The sequence below is a fragment of the Prionailurus bengalensis genome, chromosome D4, assembly GCF_016509475.1.
Source record: "Prionailurus bengalensis isolate Pbe53 chromosome D4, Fcat_Pben_1.1_paternal_pri, whole genome shotgun sequence".
NCBI classification, from domain to species: domain Eukaryota; kingdom Metazoa; phylum Chordata; class Mammalia; order Carnivora; family Felidae; genus Prionailurus; species Prionailurus bengalensis.
This window is the reverse complement of record NC_057359.1, coordinates 60,190,179-60,212,878: the sequence shown is the minus strand read 5'-3', so window position 1 is coordinate 60,212,878 and position 22,700 is coordinate 60,190,179. Positions and strand designations below refer to the sequence as shown.

General features: G+C 47.5%; 1 protein-coding gene across 2 annotated transcripts in view; it reads right to left on the bottom strand.

Moving 5' to 3' along the window:
- The window catches only part of TMOD1 (tropomodulin 1), an 87,590-nt gene that overhangs the window by 22,675 nt on the left and 42,215 nt on the right, over positions 1–22,700 (bottom strand). For both annotated transcript variants that reach the window (XM_043567465.1, XM_043567466.1), the window contains exons 4-7: positions 15,989–16,108; positions 7,125–7,214; positions 6,044–6,174; positions 4,253–4,360 (exon numbers count right to left, since the gene is read on the bottom strand). In XM_043567465.1, coding sequence (XP_043423400.1) covers positions 4,253–4,360; positions 6,044–6,174; positions 7,125–7,214; positions 15,989–16,108 — 449 coding nt within the window. The remainder of the gene's footprint in view (positions 1–4,252; positions 4,361–6,043; positions 6,175–7,124; positions 7,215–15,988; positions 16,109–22,700) is intronic.

Genomic DNA, 22,700 nt, shown 5'->3' with positions numbered 1-22,700 from the left:
GGAGAGGGTCTCAGGCTGTGTTCTCTCCACAGCATCCCTCCCGCTCTCCAGAAAAGGCCTGTCCAGGCCTGATAATCAAAATATTTAACAATATTTTGGCAAAATATTTAACAATATTTTGGCAAAATATTTAACAATATAGGCAAGTGCACCAGGCCAATCCAAGTGGACATGCCAGTGGCTAAGCAGGTCCTGGAGGCCCTGTCATGCCAGGTGTCAACTCTTCTTTTCTGTATCATGGCAGAGGAATGAAGGTGCAGGGAAAAGAGCTGGGGCAGGGAGTGGGGGCACTTACAGAGCTTTTCACTCATGTGTGGAATTTAAGAAACAAAGAAAAAGAGACAAACAAAAAAATAGACTCTTAAATAGAGAACCTCCAGAGAGGAGGTGGGTGGGGGAGATGCGTGAAATAGATGAAGAATTAAGAGTACATTTATCTCTTCTTTTCTTCTTTTTAAAGTTTGTTTATTTATTTTGAGAGAGAGAGAGGGAGAGAGAGAATCCAAGCAGGCTCTGTGCTGTCAGTGCAGAGCCGGTTGTGGGACTTGATCTCACAAACTGTGAGATCATGACCTGAGCCAAAATCAAGATTTGGAGGTTTAACTGACTGAGCCACCAGGCACCCCAAGAGTACACTTATCTTAATGAGCACTGAGAGATGTACAGAATTGTTGAATTATTATATCAAACACCTGAAACTATTATATCATTAATTATATTTCAATTAAAAATTGATTTAAAAAAATAATTGATTGCTACTAAATAGACTTCAAAGCAAGGAAAGTTATTAGGGTTAAAGAAGGGCATTACAGAACGATAAAGGGGTCAATTCTCCAAGAAGACATAACAATCCTTACTGTATATGTGCTAACAACAGAGTGTCAAGCTACAGGAGGCAGAATCTGATAGAACTGCAAGGAGAAGACAGATGAATCACTGGTAGAGTTGGAGATTTCAATAGCCTTCTGTCAGAAATGGAAAGATCCAGAAGGCCAAAAATCAGTCAGGGCATAATCGAACTCAACAACACCATCAATCTACTGGATAGAAGTGACATCTATAGACTACTTCATCCCACAAGAGCAGAATGCACTTTCTTCTCAAGTTTGCATGGAACATTCAGAAGGAAGACCTGGCCCACCTTGGGCCACCAAGACAGACACATTCTGGGCCATGAAACATACCTTAACTAATTTAAAGGAACAGAAATCGGGGCACCTGGGTGGCTCAGTCAGTTAAGCGTCTGACTTCGGCTCAGGTCATGATCTCACAGTTCGTGGGTTCGAGCCCTGCGTTGGGCTCTGTGCTGCCAGCTCAGAGCCTGGAGCCTGCTTCGGATTCTGTGTCTCCCTCTCTCTCTCTGCCCCCCCCTCCCCCCCCCCCCCCCGCTCACACTCTGTCTCTCTCTGTCTCTCAAAAATAAATAAATGTAAAAAAAATAAAATAAAATAAAATAAAGGAACAGAAATCATACAATGTCTACTCTCAGAGCTCAAGGGAATTGAACTAGAAATCAGCAACAGAAAGATAACTTTGAAAGTCCCCAAATATGTGGCAATTGAACAACACATTTTTAAATAACACATGGGGCAAAATTTAAGAAACACTAAAAAGTTTTTGAGCTAAATTAAAGTGAAAACATAACTTATCAAAATTTGTGGAATGTAGTGAAAGCATGCGCAAGTTTAAAAAATCTAAATTCAATAATCTAAATTTCCATTTTAGAAAATTAAAAAAAGAAGAGCAAATTAAATACTAAGTAAGCAGAAAAAAATAAGTAAGAATTAGAGCAGAAATCAATGATACTGAAAACAGAAAATTAATAGAGAAAAATCAATGAAGTAAAATGCTAATTCTGAAAAAAGATCAATTAAACTGATAAACCTCGAGCCAGCCTAAGAAAAAAAGAAAGAGAGAGAGAGAAAACACAAATTACTAATATCAGAAATCAAAGAGGCCCATTACTACAGATCCTGTGGAAATTGAAAGGATAATAAACGGGTACTATGAACATCTCTTATGTTCACAAATTTGATAACCTGGATAAAATGGACCAATTCCCTGAAAGAAACAATTTGCCAAAGCTCACATAAGAAGAAATAGACAATTTGAATAGGCCATTACCTATTAAAGAAATAGAATCAATAATGAATAAGTAACATTCCAAAACAGAAAGCACCAGGCCCACATGGGTTCATTGGTGAATTTAAGGAAGAAATGATACCAATTTTCCACAATCTCTTTCAGAGAATGGAAGCAGAGGGAATACTTCTAACTCATTCTCTGGGGCCAACATTATCCTAATACCAAACCCAGACAAAGACGTTACAAGAAAACGATATCTCTCATGAACATAGATGCAAAAATCCTCAAAAATATAGCAAATTGAATCCAACAATGTATAAAAAGATTATACACCATGGCAAGTGGGATTTGTCTCAGGTATGCAACAGGCTGGTTCAACATTTGAAAATCAATTAATGTAGCTCATCACATCAACCAGCTAATAAAGAAAAATCACACGGTCATACCAACAGATGCAGATAAAGCATTTGACAAAACCCAGTACCTATTCATAATAAGAATTCTAAGTAAATTACAAATAGATAGGAACTTCCTCAACTTGGTAAAAAATACCTATACAAAATCTACAGTTAATATCATGCTTAATGGTGAGAAACTGGTAATGTTATTACTAAGATTAGGTACAAGGCAAGGATGAACCCTCTCACCACTGCTTTTCAAATCAGAATAGACATTCTAGCTAATGTAGTAAGGCAGAAAAAGGAAATAAATGTATATATATTGGGAAGGAAGAAATAGAATTGTCTTTGTTTGCAACAGATATGATTGTCTATGTAGAAAATCCGAAAGAACTGACAAAAAACCCCTCCTGGAACTAATAAGTGGTTACAGCAAGGCTGCAGTATGCAAGGTTGCTATTCAACAATCAACCACTTTCCTATATTCCAGGAAGGAACAAGTGGAATAGGAAATTAAAAACACAATTCCATTGATATTAGTACCCTCAAAAGCGAAACACTTAGGTATAAAGCTAACAAAATATGTAGGAGATCTATATGAGGAAAACTATAAAACTCTGATGTATGAAGTCAAAGAACTAAATAAATAGATATTCCACGTTCATGAATAAGAAGGCTCAATATTGTCAAGAGATCAGTTTTTTCTCACTTGATCTACAAATTCAATGCAACCTTAATCAAAATTCTCACAAGTTATTTTGTGGATATTAACAAACTGATTGCTACTAAATGATTAATTACCACCCCCGGTAAGCTAATTCTTGCACTTTTAACCTGCTATGAGTGTTGTAATAATCACACTGCCCTGTCATCCTTTCATTGTCTGCATGGCCAAATGGACCATTATGTTCATGGAAGTGGGAGTATGACTGTCTCAGTCACAGTTGTATTTTCAGAACCTAATTCAGTGCTGGACACGGACAGACTCTCAATAAATAGGTTTGAATATTTAAACAAAAAGGAATTGATGGCTACTTTATAATAAGTACAACTTAATTTGATCATTAGGTAAAAAACAAACAGAATTGATCATCAGGACCCACAGATTGAGAAAATGATTTTGGGGGTGCCTGGGTGGTTCAGATGGTTGAGCATCTGACTTCAGCTCAGGTCATGATCTCGCGGTTCGTGGGTTCGAGCCCTGCGTTGGGCTGTGTGCTGACAGCTGGGAGCCTGGAGCCTGCTTCGGATTCAGTGTCTCCCTCTCTCTGCCCGTCCCCGCTCGCACTCTGTCTCTCTCTCAAAAATGAATAAACATTTAAAAAAACGATTTTAGATATAGAGAAACTGAAGCCCAGAGAAGGGCAGGCCCCTGTCCAAATGTGATGTGCTGAGTGGAGACAGACCTGCTGTAGAGTCAACATTACTGGCATTTAAATCTCAGCTCCACCTCTCACTTGCTGCGTAACTTTGGACAAAGCAAAATGCCTGGACTCCCTGCACCGCAGGTTCTTCATCTGCAAAGTGGGGACACCTGCACCCCTGGGATCAGGGGTGGTTGTAGATATCAACTAGGATAATGTACAGATGTTGTCGGGTTAACGGCCATTGTGTCCACATCCTCTCCTGTCTCCTAGCCCAGTGCCTTTCCTCACACTACGCTGGATCCTTCCTCAGTGGGGTTGGGCCAGCCCTGAGGCCACAAGCATCAACCCTTCTGTTTCTGTGGCCCCCCCACTCTCAATGCAGCAGAACAGAAAGGTACATACATACGCCACAGGGTCATTGCTCCGTGTTCCCACAATGCTGAACTTCTTCACATAGGAGTTCTCTTTCAGGGCTTCTGCATAAGCCTTGAGAGTGGGTATAGGGATATTCTGCAGAGAGAAAGGCAGACAGTAACGAGCAGCCCCCACCGGGGTCAGGTCGGGCAGACAGATGGGGCAGTAACCCTCTCACACATGCAGCCTGATTGTTAGCAAGTCTCTGACCCAATAGCTGAATGGCCAAAGGGTTCTGGCTTTGTCCCAAATGGTTGAGATCTGGGGAGAACTTTCTGGTCAACAGATTGAGAAAATCCTCCCTGAAGTTTTCACAACCATCTGTGCAGGCAGAGACCAGAGAAGGGAAAATCAAGGCAGAGGATGCAGAGGAGCGTTGTGCCAAGAGTTCAGGTCTAGGGTGTGGGAGTGGACAGGGCCTCAGCCTCTGTCAGGGTGACTGGCAATGTTTCTGACTCACTCTGTGACTCTGAGGGAAGTCTCTTCCCCACTCTGGGCCTGTTTCTGGAAAACAAAGGTGGCGGGGTGGTGGCGGGGGTTGGGCATTGCCCTAGATGATCTGTAAGAGACATCTGTCCCAGAGGGTCTCAGTCCTCATGCACACCAGAGGCTCCCAAGGAACTTTAATAAGATGCTGTTGCTTGGGTCTGAAGCAGACCAATAAGATCAGAATCTTGGTGGGGGTGGGAGTTGGTACATATTTTTGAATCTCCTCAGGTGAAAACCACTCAGCTAGTCCAACGTTCTCACATGCAGAGGGGGAAATGAGGGTGGGGAGGGACGAGCCTGAGCCGCCAGGGTGAAGGCACAGAGCCACGGCCACTACGCTGCTCCAAGCCAGTGTTCCCCGCCAGGGTATACGGTTCTGAATTGTACCAGTGTCTCCCACTGGGCACATGGCAGACAATGGCGGCCCCGGAGAGAAAACCTGGCTGTGCTTTCACGGATCTCTCATTTCAGAGTGTCACGTTAGCTCCCCGTGGGAGCAGAGCCTAGGGAGGCCAGGTGGAGGAGAACACTGTGGGTGCAGGTTTCCTATCAGATTGTGCCTTTGGGGCTGGCAGCCACTTAAAAGAAAGTGGAGAAGAAAGGAAAGAGGAGCCGGGGAGTGGGGGGGCCCACTCCTTGCCTTACCCCACACCGTCCCAGAACTAATTCCGCTGGCCCCCGGGCTGAGCAGGTGGGCAGGCAGCTGGGCCTGCTTCTGAAATTCCTCCTGCAGCCTGTCCAGGATAGGACTGCTTGTCCATCTGACCCTCCTCTGCCCTTGGTGGCCACACAGGGAACATTGGACACATATGGGCCGACAGCTCCCTGCCGGGGCTACAGAATGAGGCTGACTGTGTGTATGATACAGCAGTGACGGTTCAGGGGCAGGCCCCTCCCAGGGCTGTGTTACCCCACAAGCCTGCTGGGCACAGGCCTTTTCCAGCCTTGAGATCCCCTGCAGTCAGATGTGTCTGAATTAATATTTTAGCTCGGAGACGCTCTCAGTGTTTTGCATAACATGGCAGGTTTCCAGAATCGAAGCTGTGTTGACCCGTGGTGAACACCTGGGCCTGATGTCGGTCCTCAGAAGAAACCAGGACTATATGACGTGCTTGTTTACACTGCCCGGGCCTTTTAAGGGTTTTGTCCCTTTCTTGATCCAGAAGCACCCAGAGCCCAAACAGGACCCTATTGTCCTCACACAGCCAAGCACGGGCCACATGCATTGCAGCGACAGGGACATAGCTCCTCCCACCCAGCCCAGGAGAAGTGAAATAAAAAGGACTCTACCCGGATGTTGTTGAGGTTGACCTCCTCAAGCTTGGGGTCGTTGTTCTTTATCCGCTCCAGAGTCTCCTCTACATCTGTTGAGTTTGGCTCTTCATCGGGCACAGGCTTGTATTGTGTAGGTTTGATCACACCTAGAGTGACGGACACAAGAGAGGTGGCTCACAGAAGCATGGGGACCCGTTCCCTCCACCCTAGGACACTTCAGAAGGAAGCAGCGGCCAAGTTCAGAGACAAGAGAAGGCTGTGCGTTCCCAGGGGCTGCCAGGAGGGGAGGTGCACTGGGGAGAAGCCATGCATGGGCCGGGTGGTCTTGGCCCTACTTGGACTCTGCCTCTGCCATCCTGCAAGAACTGGGTGAATTACTCAAATCCTCAGAGCCTCCGTGTCCTCCACCGTGAAGCGTGGACAGTCACTACCTCAGCGGGCTCTTGTGAGGATAGAACGAAGCCTGAGTGTGAAAGAAATACGTAAGCTTTCCAGAGGGAGGGTCATTATTCTTTTGACACCCTCATTTGTTTTGGGAGCCCAAATGCCAGCTTGGAACGGTGCAGTGGGGCAAGTAAGACAATGCAATATTGGCACAGGAAAGGCCAAGGGGACTCAGGGAACAAAAGAGGCACCCGGAGACAGACCGGTGTGGGTATGTAGACATTCACCATCATGATGGAGTCCCAAGCTGGTGATGAAGGGATGAACTTGGCAAAGAACAGCGTGGGTACAGCCGGACAGCCGTTAAAAAGTGACAGTTTGAGCGCATCTTCACGCCACACACGTACAGGAAGCGCAGGTGGCGTAAGAAGTTGGAAACAAGAAGCAAACCTCTAAAACTCCCAGGAGAAAATACAGGAGGATGTTTTTATAATACTGGGATGGAGGAGTCCTACATAAACGAGACACAAATCCCAGCAAGGGAAAAGGTGGATAGATTGGGCTTACATCAAAACTTAAAACTTCTGCAATGAGCCAGAGAGCAGGAGGGGGCCGCAGAAGCAAGAAGCATGGGGGCACCTTTGTGTCCAAGGTGTCCGCGCTGGGAGCAGGGCAGGGGTGCCAAAGCCGGCGGTCAGGGCCGTGTACTCACTGTTGAGTCCCTCCTTGTTCACGATGGAGCTGCTGCCGAGGGCCTGGTAGTACTGCTGGTTGCTCATGAGCGTGTGCATGCCCAGGATGGCTGCGGGGACAGGGGGAGGCCCGTGACTCGCCTCTCTCGGACAGAAGGGCCTCCTGAGCACAGACACTCCACACCCCAGCAAGTTGTGCTCACGGAAGTGGCAAGAAACATGCGCATGACTTTACGTTTTATTGGATTTTTGTTCTCATCTCTGTTTACGTGACTCTCACATCTCTACACCCAGCTGAGACTCCTCTAACCCAGGCCTCGGGTTCCTCGGTGTCCCCTGATGGCTCACTGGCACAGCCAGTCCAACTTGACCAAGACAGAACTCATCTTTCCCGGCAGCAGACCCTTCCTTTGGATCACCTTCCATCTTGTCATCCCACCTGTCCCCTCAGGGTAGAACCTCAGTGACATGGCATGCCCCCCCCCCCCAAGTCCCTTCCCTCTTAAGAACTGTCTCTCATCTGTCCCACCTCTCACTCCATCACCTCTGTTCTGATTGAGGCCCCACCATTTTGTGGCTGTATTATCACAACTGTGTAATCACTGCTGTCCTGGCCCCAGTCTCTTCCTACCCTCCCCCCACCAGCATGGAGCACAGAGCAGCCAGAAAGATCTTTCTGGAAATGCAGATCTGAAAACATCACTCCTGTGCTCAGTCAGGCTTTCACCCATTTGTTTGTTCAACATTTATCAAGTAGCTGCTTCCCGCGCCGGCTGTGGGTGGGGTGGTGGTAGAGGGAGTAGGGGAGTGGGGGAGATGGGGGAAGAGCGGGGCGGGGGGACACAGCAGGGAACAGAGTCTGTCAGGGGAGAGAGATGCTGGGCAGGTACCCACATGATTGAAAACATAAACACAGACTATACGTGTTGTAAAGGAAAAGTTCAGGGTGTTCTGGGGAGAAAAGAGCAGAGGGATTTGGAATAGGAGGGATGCATAGTGTTGGCCAAGTTAAGAGAAGGGAGGCGGAACATTCTGGGCAGGCAGAGGGGATGGTGGGAAAGCCCTCAAGCTCACGGACTGGAAGGCTAGGGAGGGAAGGGGAAGCAGAAGATGGACAGAGCTGAGTCGGACACGTGTTGAAACGTAGCACACCCCCACTCATTAAGCACTTGCTCTGGGTCAGAGAATACATCGTACCCCAGTGACTCTCACTTTCGTTGCACATTGGAATCACTGGGGAATCTTTGGAAACTCCTGATGCCCCGGCTTACCCCAGACCAATTAAACCACAGTCCCTAGGGGTGAGGCCAGGCATCTGCCTTTTTCAAGGCCCCCTAGGTGGTTTCAGTGGGCAGCCCAAGCTTGAAAACTGCCTGAAACCATCCCCCTGAATCCTCACAACAACCCTATGGAGGAGATTTAATTCAAACAGGCAAGGTCGGATCCTACGGGGTCTTCTAGGATGAGGTAAGGAGTTTGGAGGTCTTTCCCTAGGTGTGGCCTGGAAGCCACTGAGGGGGAGGTCTTGGCAGGCACCGAGACAGCCCGACTCGGGTTCTGGAGTGTTACTCTGGCTGCATGTGGAGGATGGACGACAGAGGGAGGGAAGGACACGGGGACCATGAGGCTTTGCAGCCACCGGGTGGGAGGATGGTGGCCTGTGACACCAGAGCCTGGCTTCACTGGCTCTCCCTGGGCTGGCAACTTCAACGGCCTTGTCCCTCGCCCACACTCTTTCTGCTTTGGTGACACAAATGGTCACAGCTCAGAAGATTCTCCTGCTTCTGCCAATGCCGTCCCCTCTACTGGCAATTCTCTCTCCATGTGCCATGTGCGCAGCTGAAATGTCCCCAGTAGAGTTGCTAGATTTAGCAAATAAAAATACAGGACACCCAGTTGAATTGGAATTTCAGATAAGCAATAAATAATATTTTAGTACAAGTATGTCCCATTCAGTATTTGGAATCTACTTCTTTTTTTTTTTTTTTTAATTTTTTTAAGTTTATTTATTTTTGAGACAGAGAGAGACAGAGCATGAACGGGGGAGGGGCAGAGAGAGAGGGAGACACAGAATCGGAAACAGGCTCCAGGCTCTGAGCCATCAGCCCAGAGCCCGACGCGGGGCTCAAACTCACGGACCGTGAGATCGTGACCCGAGTTGAAGTCGGACGCTTAACCGACTGAGCCACCCAGGCGCCCCTGGAATCTACTTCTATTAAAAACTGATTTCATTGTGTATCTGAAATTCAAATCCAGCAGAGGATCCTGTATTTGACCTCACAACTCTACCTTCTCCTCCTTTAAGACTTGGAATAACACTTCTTTCTTCCCTTAGGAAGGCTTCCTGGATTCCTCGCTTGCCCTCTCTAGTTCTCCCACAGCACACAGTGTCCTTATCACAGTGTAGTCTACACAGCTTTAGAGATGGCCGGGTGTGTGCACGCTTCTTCTACTGGACTTTGGGTTTCTAGAAGTCAGGGAAGAATATTATCTCCCTTCTGCTCCTCCAGAATACAGTATTGATAAATATTTGATTTTTTTTTTTAATTCCCCCAGCTATTTCATTAGACATACCTTCTTTCTAGTGAGAGGGACAGCATGAGAGCCCTTGGTGAAGGGTCAGGAGACCCAAGTTCCGGTCCTGACTACGCCCCTGATTCTGTGTGACTTTGGGCAAGGTCCCAAGCCCTCTCTGGGCTTCAGCCTCCTCTGTACAATGAGGGGTGAGGTAGGACCACTGGTTCTCTATCCTGGCTGCACTTACAAATCGCCTGGGAGCTTCAAGACAATATTGGTGCTCCTCCTGGACCAGCTGATCTGAATCTCTGTAGATATATTTTTAATCTCCTTGCATAATTTGATGCTCAGTGGGGGCTGAGAACCACAGGATGAGAGGATCTCAAAGCCCTTCTGTTTCTCACATTCTAAGAGTCTTCTCTGCTAAAATTAGATTCTCCTGCTCGTCACCGAGGAGAACGGGTAGGAAGAGAGGCATCTGCATTTTTTAGAGCTTTCTGGGCTTTAATTTAGGCTGGTTCTACGAGGGCAGTGGGGGCCAAGGGCTGAGTCAGCGGCAGGGGGTCGGATCACCTGAAGCCACCTTCTGGAGCTGCTTTTCCGACTCCCATGGGATGTGGGGGAAGCTCATGATGGTTCTGGGCTGCTGCTGGGACCCCGGTTTTGGGAAAACAGTTTGGAAAGTTTGCTAAGAATCACAGGACAGATGTAACCTCACATGGTTGGCTGGTCTTGCTGAGAGGTATAGAGTGGTGGGAAACAGAAAATGCATTTTGCACTCCATGCCAGCTTCCTGTAATGGTCCAGAAAGGGGGCAGGAAGGTTACAAGGAAGTGCCAGGGGACAGAGGCAAGAGACCCCGGGTTCCAGGCTGGGCCTTTGGCACTCATTTGCTGGGTAATCTTGCCCAGGACACTTCTACTTTTTGGGCCTCAGTTTTCTCACCTGTAAAGGGGACTATGTTTGAATGCTGATCTGTCACCTTCACATAGGACTCAACAGCCACACAACATCTCATCTTTCTATCCTGTTTGATTTTTACAGCAAGCACCCAGGGTGGGTGGCCCCACGCTTTTCCAGCAGGCTCAAGAGGGAAACAGTTTTGTCAAAGCCTATTTGGTAAGGACCCTCCCGGCTTCTGACTGAGTAGTCCCACCCACTCCTCCACCAACTAGGTCATCAGCAGTTCCAAAGTTCTAAAATTTCCCCTCCGTGTCAGAATTCTAAGGACAGATAACATGTATTCTAGGAGGTGATATATATGTCAATAGCAGTCCTCAGAAGAAATAAAAACATTTTGCAGTTCAGAGGAAATTAGGTTTCCAAGAAGGAAGGAGGGAAGGAAGGAAGGAAGGAAGGAAGGAAGGAAGGAAGGAAGGAAGGAAGAAAGAAGGAGGGAGGGAGGGAGGGAGGGAGGGAGGGAGGAGGGAGGAAGGGATGGGGGAGGGACAGAGGAAGGAACGGGGAGGGGTGAAGCAAAATCTCCATTGCTGAGCAGAAGGCTTGGTGGCTCTGATCCCTTCGGCCTGCCCTAGGCACCAAATGGTGATTTCCCCCTGCCTGATTTTGCACACTCATGTCACGAGAAGTGAATGATGGAGGAAAATAGCACATCAACATTGCCTGCTGCTTCATTCTTTGTAGATATTGGCAAGGCTGAATTTAGCACTGGGGAACTTGATTTTTTTTTTTTTTTAAAAGACCAGATCTTCCTCAAAACTCAAAAAGGACTATTTTTGAACTCTGAAAAAGAACATCGAGTTCTCTTTCCTCTTCTGCCTTGGCAGGGCTCACTCAGTTGTAATTCCATTTAGGATGAGAGAGATCGCAGCACACATCCTGGGCCTCTCCAGCGGCCAACCGCTTGTCTGGCTCTGGGCTGACAGCAGGAAGGTGTTTTCCTGCATCTTAGAAACAGATGGAAGAAGCCTGGCCCAGGACTTGGGTGTGGTTAAACTGCTCCTGGATAAGCCACACCCTGACCCTCACAGAATGTGAAGAAACCTGGTGCCTAAGGACATGCGAGTACCCCAGAAGGCGGGGTGGAGGGGGGTGGGGGGGTGGGGGGCCGGCGAAGACTATCTCTGAGCTGGGTGTGCCAACTGCCCATGGAGGGGGGGGGGGTGGCTTGGGACTGGCCCTTCTGAAGGGTGGGTCTCTTACCCCAATTCCTTTTTGGGTCCTGCCCCACCTGAAGGATCCCTAAAGGTGAGCCAGGATCACATCCCTGACTGGGGAGGGGAGGCACTGATAATGCCAAGTGCTTGCAGCTGACTCCCAGTGGCCTCTGAGCTACAACCCAATGCCACACGCCAAGAACTTAGCACTGTCAGCTGCTCAGCACCCTGTGGTAACACCTCTCTTGTTGAAATTTATGTTTCTGGTCTGTGCTCATCACATCCTGGGTCCCCCAAGGGCAGAGCCTCTTTCTGATTCATCCTAGCAAACGGCAGCTTGATCATGCACGTCGACTCAGTGTGTGAATGAACGAATGCATGAATGGTTCACAGGCAAGAAAACAAATGGACACGTGCGAGTTCACAGGCTCTGCCTTACTCGCGCCACACCTGGGTCAGCGTGGCACGTGTGCTGGGTGTCCTGTGACACCATCCAGACGCTGCCGAACATCCAGCCTGCTGCATGTGCACCAGGCAAGCCGCTCAGACGGGCCTGCTGCTTCCCCAGCTCAGAGAGGTGGTAGCTTCTCTCTCTCCTGCTGTGTCCCAGCCTGGGACACATCTCTCCCACTGCCCCTAGTTCACCCCTGCTCTCCCTGCTCCTGGCTCTGCTTCAGCCACTCCCTCCTCTCCCCTGGCCCCACCACCTAACCAAGCCGCCTCCTTGCACTCTGTCCTTTTTCTGTACGACACTCACTCTCACCTGTCACTTCTTTGGGGCCTAAGTATTTGTTTAACGTCAGCTCCGCGAGGGCAAGAACCAGCTGTTTGCTTGCGCTTCTCACCAGGGTTCGTCCAGAGCCTGGCACACGGTGGAAAAACCCTGGATAAATGACTGCTGGGTACGTGAATGAGTGAGTAAAAACTAAGTTAATGGAAAGCTCTGCCTGGGAGTGGAATCTCCAAGACTAGAGATGCCCCGCAGACCCCATGCCCTCATCTCCTTACTTGTCTTTCCCTGCTGAGTCATCTGCACCCATGGCTCCAGCAACCCCATCTTTGAGAAAGGAGCGGAACCCCCAGCATCAGTCCGAAGTGGGTTTGCCGCACTGGACACTCAACAAGGTCCTGACTCCACCTTCCGTGGAGTCTTTGACTAGACCCCTGGCAAAGCGGCTCTCCCCAAAGCCCCTCAGCTTTCTGGTGCCTCAGGCCTGAATGCCTGTTGTCCTCTGGACATCTTGATTTCTTGGCCTCTGATCCAGCACTTGAAACAGCAGTACCATAGACACAGCTCCCGGCCCCACCTTAGCCCTTGGACCTACCTGGGGCCTCCCTCCTATATCCCCTGTCCTCTGAACGCCACCACCTCTCTGCCTAAACCCCTGCTTTCATCTGGCTTCTCCCAATACTTCCCTCAGCCCCATTGACCCTGAGGGGTCCATGCCTTCAAGTGTCATATAGAGGCTTTTCTAATGTGCCCCCCCACAAGCCGGCTTCATGTCACTTGGCCATGTAGCCCCTCTTGCCCCTCCTCTGTGTCCACCTCCCCTACAGAGGAGGGTTTCATCCAGGTCATGATGGATGGTGCTGCTAACAGGATGAAGCTGCCTGATTTCAAGCCCCACGGGCAAGGCATTTCATGTCACCGGGTCTCCTTTCTCCATCCACCAAACAGGGACAAGAGTAAAACTTACTACTTAGGATTGCTGTGGTCAATAAATGCAGCGAGGTATTAGAAGCAATCCCCACAGCACCTGGGGAATAGGGGTGGGGGGGGGAGGTCAACAAATATTCAGTCCTTCCTTCCCCAGAGACACTGCCACCTTTCATAGGGCTGATGTACAGGGACAGGCGCCCAAGGTTAGCCAGTGACACTGGTGTTGACTTACAGCTCCCCATCTCCTCTCCGGACAACGGAAGGGTATGGTATCATGAGCAGATAATAATAATTAGCCACGCCAACAAAAATAAAAGAGAAATCGTTTCAAGAAATCAACACAGAAACTTTAGAGCAATATTGCAGTTCTATTTTGGCACAGGAACTGGCGGTTCTGACAGCGGAGTCATTTGATAATCCCTCTGAGCTGCCTAATGAGGCCAGTGACATCACAGAGGGTGATCGGAGGGGAAAGACTGGGATAAAAACAGCTCCAGGGTGAGTCAGTGGGGGAGATGCCGGACCTCCCTGCTGCACAGGTTAACTGGAAGTCAGGGGGACCCCCGATCGGGGAAATAGATGGAATAGATGGAAAAATTTGGAAATAGATGAGCATAATGAGGAATCGAATCTGATTTTGGGGGCTTTTGACAAAACAAATCTTGAACTGGAAAGCAAACCAGTTAAGTTCCCCAAGTTAAGTGTTCCGTTTCCATCTGGGTGAAATACTCACTGCCTTAGTACTCGATTGCGTACTTTCTCTCTCAGCCCTGATGCCCTTCAAGCCACTGTCCTGTGTCCTTTCCTCAATGTTCTGCCTCCTGAGGAAATGGTTGTTTGGACTCAGAATCTACACGTTGACTCTCCCCATCATTCACTTGGGTCACGGCAACCTGGCTTTGGCCACCAGACCCACCGGGGTCACCCCTCATGCATACAGAGACTTCTCACTGCCCATCCCCTCATGGTTCCACTACAGATGAGAGCCACGCCCTTGCTGTTCCCCAGCACAAATGCCACCAGGACTCATGCACAACACCCACGAGGAGCCGGAGGGTGTGAGGAGGCAGAAGACAGCTGCAGCCTGCCGAGTCCCCTAGCACTGCGGCCTCACTTGACCCCTGGCCTCACACAGCCCTGGGTCTCCCAGCCAGCCCGAACCCTCATTCTGTCTCCCTAGTTCTTGCATTAGGTTCTGCCTGTCTTGACTTGGCCTTTGGTTCCCAGGTCATTTGTGGCTCGCTAACCCCCATTGTGACTAGCTTTGCCCCATTTCCACGCATCTGTCAAAGGCTTCTAAGGTAGCCAGGGCTACTTGCCTCCAGAGCCCCAGGCCCCCACTCAGTCATGCTTTCTGCCTGGAGCTGGGCAATGCTAATGATGTCCACATCTGCATGCTAATGACACCACAAAGATTGCAACAGGACCTCCTCAGGACCTCCTCGTGGCATTACAGAGGGCTTTCAAGTCTACCTGTCCCCACCTAGGTGACCTCAAACTCCAAAGGTCCCAAATAGAGCATAGTATGAGCGGGTGTCACCTGCAAGCCAAGGTGAGAGGGCTCAGAAGAAACCAAATCTGCCAACACCTTGGACTGCTAACCTTCAGAACTGTGAGAAAATAAATTGTTGTTTAAGCCACCCAACCTGTGGTATTTTGCATCGCAGCCCGAGCAGACTAATACACCCACCTTTATTAATGGCACCAGCATCCACTTTAGTCCCTGAAGCCAGAAATCTGGAACCTTTCTTGACTCCTCCCCCAACCTCACTGTCACAGCCAGATAGTCACATTTGACTCTCTATCTTTCTTTCCCATTTCCACTTGCCTTGAGTCTCTTCTCACCCCATCCACCCTCCTGTCATTATCTGGGAGGCGGTTAGCAGCTCCCAAGTCTCCCCTGTTACCCCCCAGGCCAGGGAGCACAACTGTGGTGGGCCCGCAGGGTGTTTGCTGAGCCCGATCCCCTGTGGGGCTGGGACTCAGGGCACACAGGGCAGGGACTAGACTGTAATAAGGAGACAAGCGTGGTGAAGGGCTCTGAATATCAAATCACCTTCTGGAGCTTTAGGGGTTGTTTGTGAAGATCATATGGAAACACACGTGGAGATGGACGGTGCTGTACAAATATGTGATGAGGGGGCGGGCTTTCCAAAGTCTGGTTCTCTGAGCCATGCAAAGTTGTAAAGTTAAATGACTTTGCTCCAGGCCTTCGTGAGCCTCCCAAACTTGAGAGGTCTGCACCCTCTGTCTGTCCCCCTCTGTTTTCTCTTCCTGGGGAGGGGGGGAGGTTGGGCAGGATTTGATGCAGGGGCTGGTAAAGGACCTATGCTGGCCTTCCCTGGGATGCTTCCATATCTCTCTGGGATGGGTTCTCATGGATCTGCGGAGTGATGGGTTTGGGTGGTTTTATTTCTATTTTCCTCATTTTGGTTTTGATAATGGGTTCCTGTCTTAATACTCGTGGTCTCCTCTAGTCCTTTTTAGAAACAGAGAGTGTGTTCATGCGAAATAAACTGTCCAAGGCTCTCTGCAGATGCAGGTCAAACCCTTCTAGAAGACATGGGGAAGGTTCCAGAAAGGCTGTTACCTGCAATGTCACAGAGTTCTGCATCTGAGGCATTTGCCAACGCTTCCTCCAGCTCTGGCTCCAGCGTCACACTTTCCAGCACGGGATCCATTGGCTTCTGCTTGGGGACCCAGACCTTTCCTGCAAACACACGGGTGTCCGTTACAGGGCGTGTGGCTGCGCTGGGGCATCCTCTGGTGATGGTGCCGGGTGGACTGTCCCACAACCCTGTGGACCCCTCTGTGCTGAGACTCGCTTGAGGTTTCCCCTTTGGGAACCCAGTGCCAAACTTCCCCAGAGAACAGGAATCAAAGATCTGCAACCAGAGCACCTCTCATATTTGAAATGAATAACTTTAAAACTTGGTCAGACCAGACTGCTTGCTATTGAAAACATTGGTCATTAGGGAGAACAACCTGTAAGTCGGAAAGAGATACAAAAGAAAAATTTTTTTTTTTAATTTTTTTTTTCAATGTTTATTTATTTTTGGGACAGAGAGAGAGAGCATGAACGGGGGAGGGGCAGAGAGAGAGGGAGACACAGAATCGGAAACAGGCTCCAGGCTCTGAGCCATCAGCCCAGAGCCCGACGCGGGGCTCGAACTCACGGACCGCGAGATCGTGACCTGGCTGAAGTCGGATGCTTAACCGACTGCGCCACCCAGGCGCCCCACAAAAGAAAAATTTTATAGACTGTCAGGGTCTAGGGTATCCTACCCAAGGGGTCTGATGTGAGAGAACAATTTAGAAGCATATCTAAACAAAATGCATTCAGATTATTAAAAGAATAGGGAGCAAAAGGTATCCTTGCCTCATGCGACATTATATTTTTTAAGGTGTCAGATGCATGACTGGACGAGGAAGCAAAAAGGCACACACCAGGATATGTGTCACTTTACTGACCACTAACAGGGATTGCTGAAGAAAGCTGGGGCATCCATATGATGGAGTTCTTGCAGTTAGTATAAAGGATGGTGGAGATGTTCACTCACTAAGAAGGATATGTCTAAGACATAATGTGTGAAACAGCAAGTCTGTGACAGAGCGTGAGCAATTTAATTCCATGTATGAAAATTGCGTTTATTCATCCATCCATTCATTCATGCGTGCACTAGATATTTATTGGATGCTTCCTAAGTGCCAGGAACCTTTCTAGGGGTCAGGGGTGGGGCAGCACTGAACAATTTATAATTTAGTGAAAGGAGACAGGTGAGAAATAAACATGCAAAGGTATCACACGGTATTAGGCATTGTGGAAGAAAATAAAGCAGAGTAAAAGACTAGGCAACTCCAGGCTGGGGTGCAGGTGAGGAGGACGCTGCTCTTTTGGGTAGGTGGTCAGGCCTCACTGAGATGATGGCCTAGGAGCTGGGACCTGACAGAGGGAGGAAAGGAGCCCTGAAAATCAGTTGCAAGACAAGGGTGCCTGCCTTTACCGCTACCGTTCAACATTGCACTGAAGGTTCTCGTCGGAGCAAACAGACAAGAAAAAAAATGGCATCCAGACTGGAAAGGAAGAAGTAACGTTCTCTCTGTTTGTAGATGACATGATCTAATATGTAGAAAACCCTAAAGATTAAACAAAACACTAGTGAGGACTAATAAACACTGTTAGGGCTACATTACAGGGTACAAGATCAATGCACACAAATGAGCGGTGTTTCTGCTCAGCGGTGATGAGCAATCTGAAAGGGCATTTAGCGAAACAATTTCACCTACGATAGCATCCAGATGAATAAAATGCTTAGAAATAAATTTAACCAAGGAGCTAAAGGATTTGTGCATGGAATGCCAGAAAACATTGCTGAAAGAAAGGAAAGAAAACCTAAATAAATAGAAAAATATCCCAAGTTCGTGGATTGGGAGACAATATTAAGATGGCAATATTGCCCAAAGCAAGCTCCAGATTCAATGCAACCCTTATCAAAATTCCAAAGGCCTTTTTTTATTTTTACAAAAATAGAAAAGCCAATCCTCAAATTCATATGGAATCGCAAGAGGTCCCAAACATACAAAACAATCTTGAAGGGAACACAGTTGGAGGGCTCAGACTCCCTTATCTCAAAACTTATTGCAAATTTAAACCATGTGGCACTGACAAGGATAGACATGCAAACAACAGGATAGGATTGAGAGTCCAAAAATGAACCCATATACCCATGGCAAATTGATTTCTGACACGGATAACAAGCCCATTCAATGGGGGAAAGAGCAGTTTCTTCCAGAAGTGGTGATGGGGCCGGACATCAGCATGCAAAGGATGAAGCTGTACCCCTATCTCACACCATATACAAAAATGAACTGAAAATGGGTCAATGACTCAAACATAATACTTAAAACTATAAAACTCTTAGAGGAAAACATAGGCATAAATCCTCACGACCTTAGACCTTGGTAACATATTCTTAGCTGTGACAACAAAAGAAAAAAATAGATCAACTGGAGTTGATCCAAATTTACTGCTTTTGTCCATCAAAGGACATTATCAGGGAAGTGAAAAAAATCCTATATTTGATAGCGTCTAGTATCTAGAAGATATTTAAAAAATTTACAATTAACACCAAAAACAACCCAATTTAACCCAAATGACTTAAAGACTTTTCTACAAAGAGGACGTGCATATGGCCAAAAAGTACCTGCAAAGATACTTAACATAAATGGTCCTTAGGGAAATGCAGATCAAGTAACGATAAGATACCACTTCACACCCATAAGGACAGCTACAATAAAACCAGAATCAAAAACCAAAATGGAAAATGACAAGTGTTGCCAAGGATCTGTATGTTGCTGGTGGCCGTGTAAAATGGTGCAGACATAGAATTACCATGTGATCCAGGAATCCACTCCTAGACATCAACCCAAAAGAACTGAAAACAGGTACTCAAACAATTTTCTGTACAGGAATGTTCATAGTAACACTAATCACAACAGCCCCAAAGTGGAAACAACCGAAATGTTCATCAGTGGATGAATGGATAAACAAATTGTGTAATATTATTCGGTCAGAAAAGGGAATGAGTGAGTCTCAAAAACAATATGCTGTGTGAAAGAAGCCAGACACACAAAATCACATATTAATATGATTTGATTCATAGGAAATATCCAGGATAGGTAAATCCATAGAAATAGACAGGTGGTTGCCAGGGGCTGGGGGGAGCAGAGAATGGGGAGTAACTGCTTATTGGGCACAGCGTTTTATTTTGGAGTGATGAAAATGTGTTGGATCTACATAGAGATGGTTGCACAGCATTGTGGGTGTAATAAATTTCACTGAATTGTTCACTTTAAAATGGTTGATGGGGGGGGGTGGGGAGCGCCTGAGTGGCTCAACTGGTTAAGCGTCCGACTTCGGCTCAGGTCATGCTTTCACAGTTCGTGGATTTGAGCCCCGTGTTGGGCTTTGCACTGACAGTGCAGAGCCTGCTTGGGATTCTCTCTCTCTCTCTCTCTCTCTCTCTCTCTCTCTCTCTCTTCCCCTCCCCTACTCTCTCTGTGTCTCCAAATAAATAAATAAACTTGAAATAAAACCTCAACAGCTTTTAAAAAAAAAGGTTAATTTTGGGGGCACTGGGTAACTGGGTCAGTTCAGTGTCTGACTCTTGATTCCAGCTCAGGTCATGATCTCGTGGTTCATGGGATCAAGCCTGTGTCAACACAGAACCTACTTGGGATTTTTTTCTCTTTTCTCTCTCTACCCCTCCCCTGCTTGTTTGTTCTCTCTCTCACTCTCTCAAAATAAACAAACAAACAAACAAACAAACTTAAAAATATATACAATGCTTAATTTTATGTTATATGAATTTTACCTCAATTTTTAAAAAAACCCTGCTCAGTTTGGCTATTGATTGAGAGTCTCCAGAAGGGGGACAAGCAAGAATGGGAGCCAGGGGCTGGTGAGGAGGCTCCTGCCAATAGTCAGGGCCGGAGATGATGGGGACTTGGACCAGGGTTGTAATGGTAGCAGTGGGGCGGGGTGGGAAGTACAGAGAGAAAAGTCCAGAAGAATATTCACTAAAATGGGATCAGTGCCTATTCGCTCAGTAGAGAGAATCACTTTGAGTTACTTTATTGTTTAAATTGTTTATAGCAAAAATCAATTACATATTTGAGCAGAACATCTAGCAAGGTCATCTGGGGGGAAAATGCATCGTAACCTCCACCAGAGGTGGATCTGGAAAAGGGCAAAATATGCAAAGAAAACTAAATAGTTAAAAAGAAAATCTACTGTAAAAATGACAGATGGAATGAGTAGGATCGTCATCCAATAAATGTGTAAGACCTGTGGTTTCTCACACCCTGGCAGCAGGTGCCTCCAGAAAGGGCAGTGGCTCTAAGACACAAGAGGGACTTGGACTTCTTCCCTTCCTTCATCTTACTAGTTGGAATGCAGATGTGATGACTGGAACTTCAGCAGCCAGCTGGACCATGAGCACAAGGACATATTGCAGGGAGGGCAGAATGAAAAACTGGAAAAGGGTCTTGATTGCTAATGCCAGGGAAGATGCCTTGCTAGCCCAGAATGCCTAACCCTGCAGCTAAGCAAAAGAAAAACTTTTATCTAAGTCTCTCTCATTTTATTTTACCTTCTTCCTCAGCAGTCAAATCTAATTCTACACGGACAACTCAATATAATTCTGCATTAAAGATATCGTGTATGAAGCTCTATTCTGATCCTCACCACTTGAGTAAGAGTGAATGAGAGTCCAGGTTCCTCAGGACTTTGCACCGTTTTATGGCTCCTACCACATTCTGTTGGGTCTTGTGGAGACTGGGGTGCTGTTTCCCCTCAACCTTGACTGGTTTTAGGCCCGGCGTTGGGTAAATAAATGCTCAGTGAGGGCTGGACACCATGGCCCTAAGTTTGCCTGTTACAGCCAGAAAGTCTCCTTCCCCACACTCTCTACTGAGACCTGTACGTACTCAGCCTACAAAGACTCCAACAATCATCATGTAAATACTTTATGATGATGATGCTGGTTGTGGTGGTGATGACGATAAATCTCTTAGGCATGTCATTCTATGGAAATAGAATAGATTCTAGGTACCTTCCTTGGGCCAGTGTACTTTTTCCTGAAGGCAATCAGGCTCTGGGAGTCCGGAGAGCTGTTCCTGGCTCCATGCCATTCCAGAATTCCATGGAGGGGCAGCAGGATTGGTTTGCCCAGATTCCCTTCCCCACCCTCCACCCCCACCTCCAATCTCCAGCTCCTTCCCTCAGAGGGAGGTGGGCACAGGGACAATGACTCACCAGCAGTCCACCCAGCTGTGCTGCGGACTCTCACAGCCTCGGTTTCCTTTCTTTTTAAGTTTATTTATTTATTTATTTATTGAGAGAAAGAGAGAGGGAGAAAGAGAGAGAGAGAGAATGCATGCATGTGAGAACAAGTGAGGGAGGGGCAGAGACCCAGGGGGAGAGAGAGAAGCCCAAGCAGGCTCTGTGCTCTGTGGAGCCCCACATGGGGCTCGAACTCATGAACCATGAGATCATGACTTGAGCTGAAATCAAGAGTCAGACGCTTAACTGACTGAGCCACCCAGGTGCCCAGGTTCTCCATTTTTCAAATGTACAGGGGGGAAAATGGGAGTTTTAAGTCCCCCGCAAATCCTGATATTCTATTATCTTTATTTGCTGCACAGAAATCACGCCTCACAGCACAAGCACCTTGCTTAAAAACCTCTCGTGCCTTCACTCTCAGGGGGGCATACTCGGCCCTTACGGTCAAGAACTCCTTCCTCTGCCACCCCTCCAGGGTGCCTCAGACCACACAATCCTCTCCACGTCCGTAATCCAGATGCCCCTTGAGCTTCCCTGACCTTCCAAGTTTTCCATAAAATCTGGACCGAGCTCCAAGTCCACGTTTGTGATGCCAAAGTCCTCCCCATGATGCTACTTCTGTTGGCTTTTTCATTTGATTATTTATCACGCAACAGGGATACAGAGATAAAAGCCACAGACGTGGACCCTTGGCTCATCATGTTTACAACCTTGGGGGTGGGGGGAATGGAAGAGACTGAAAATGAACCATTACACAATTAATTAATTAGAATTAATGCTTTCATTCAACAGATGCTTATTAGGTGCCTACCACATGCTAGTGTTTATTAGGTGTAGACGTAATGATGAACAAAACAGATGCGGCCCTCACACTTGTGCGGCTTATATTCTAAGGAAGTACCCCACAAGATTCATCGTAATTTATTTGATTTTAACTCATTCATTCAACAACTCTCTGCTGAGCCCTACTGGATACCACGCCCTGTCCTGGGTGCTGGGGGTACTGGGTGAGCAAAACCAGCCTGAGCCTGAGTGCCTGCCCTCATGGGGCTTATAGCCAGTGGGAGAGACAGGTGACACATGAAGGGAAAATTATAAAATGGAAATTGCTATGAAGGACACACCCACAGGCTCCTGAGATGGAGAGTAACCAAGGGAGGAGCTGAAGGGACTACATGTCCTAAACAGGATGGGCAGGAAAGGCTTCCCTGAAAGAGGAGACAGTATAGTTGAGACCAAAAGGGTAATAATAGCTGGTACTTACACAGCATTTGCTATGGGCCAGGTGCTAAGTGCTTTATATATATCTTAACTCATAACAACTTTGTCAGCTTGGTAATACTATTTTCTGCATTCCCATTTCACAGAGGAGGAAACGGAGGCATGGCAGACTCAAAAATGTACTCAAGCTCACACAGCTAGTAAGTGGTAGTGTCAGGATTGCAACCAGACTACATGT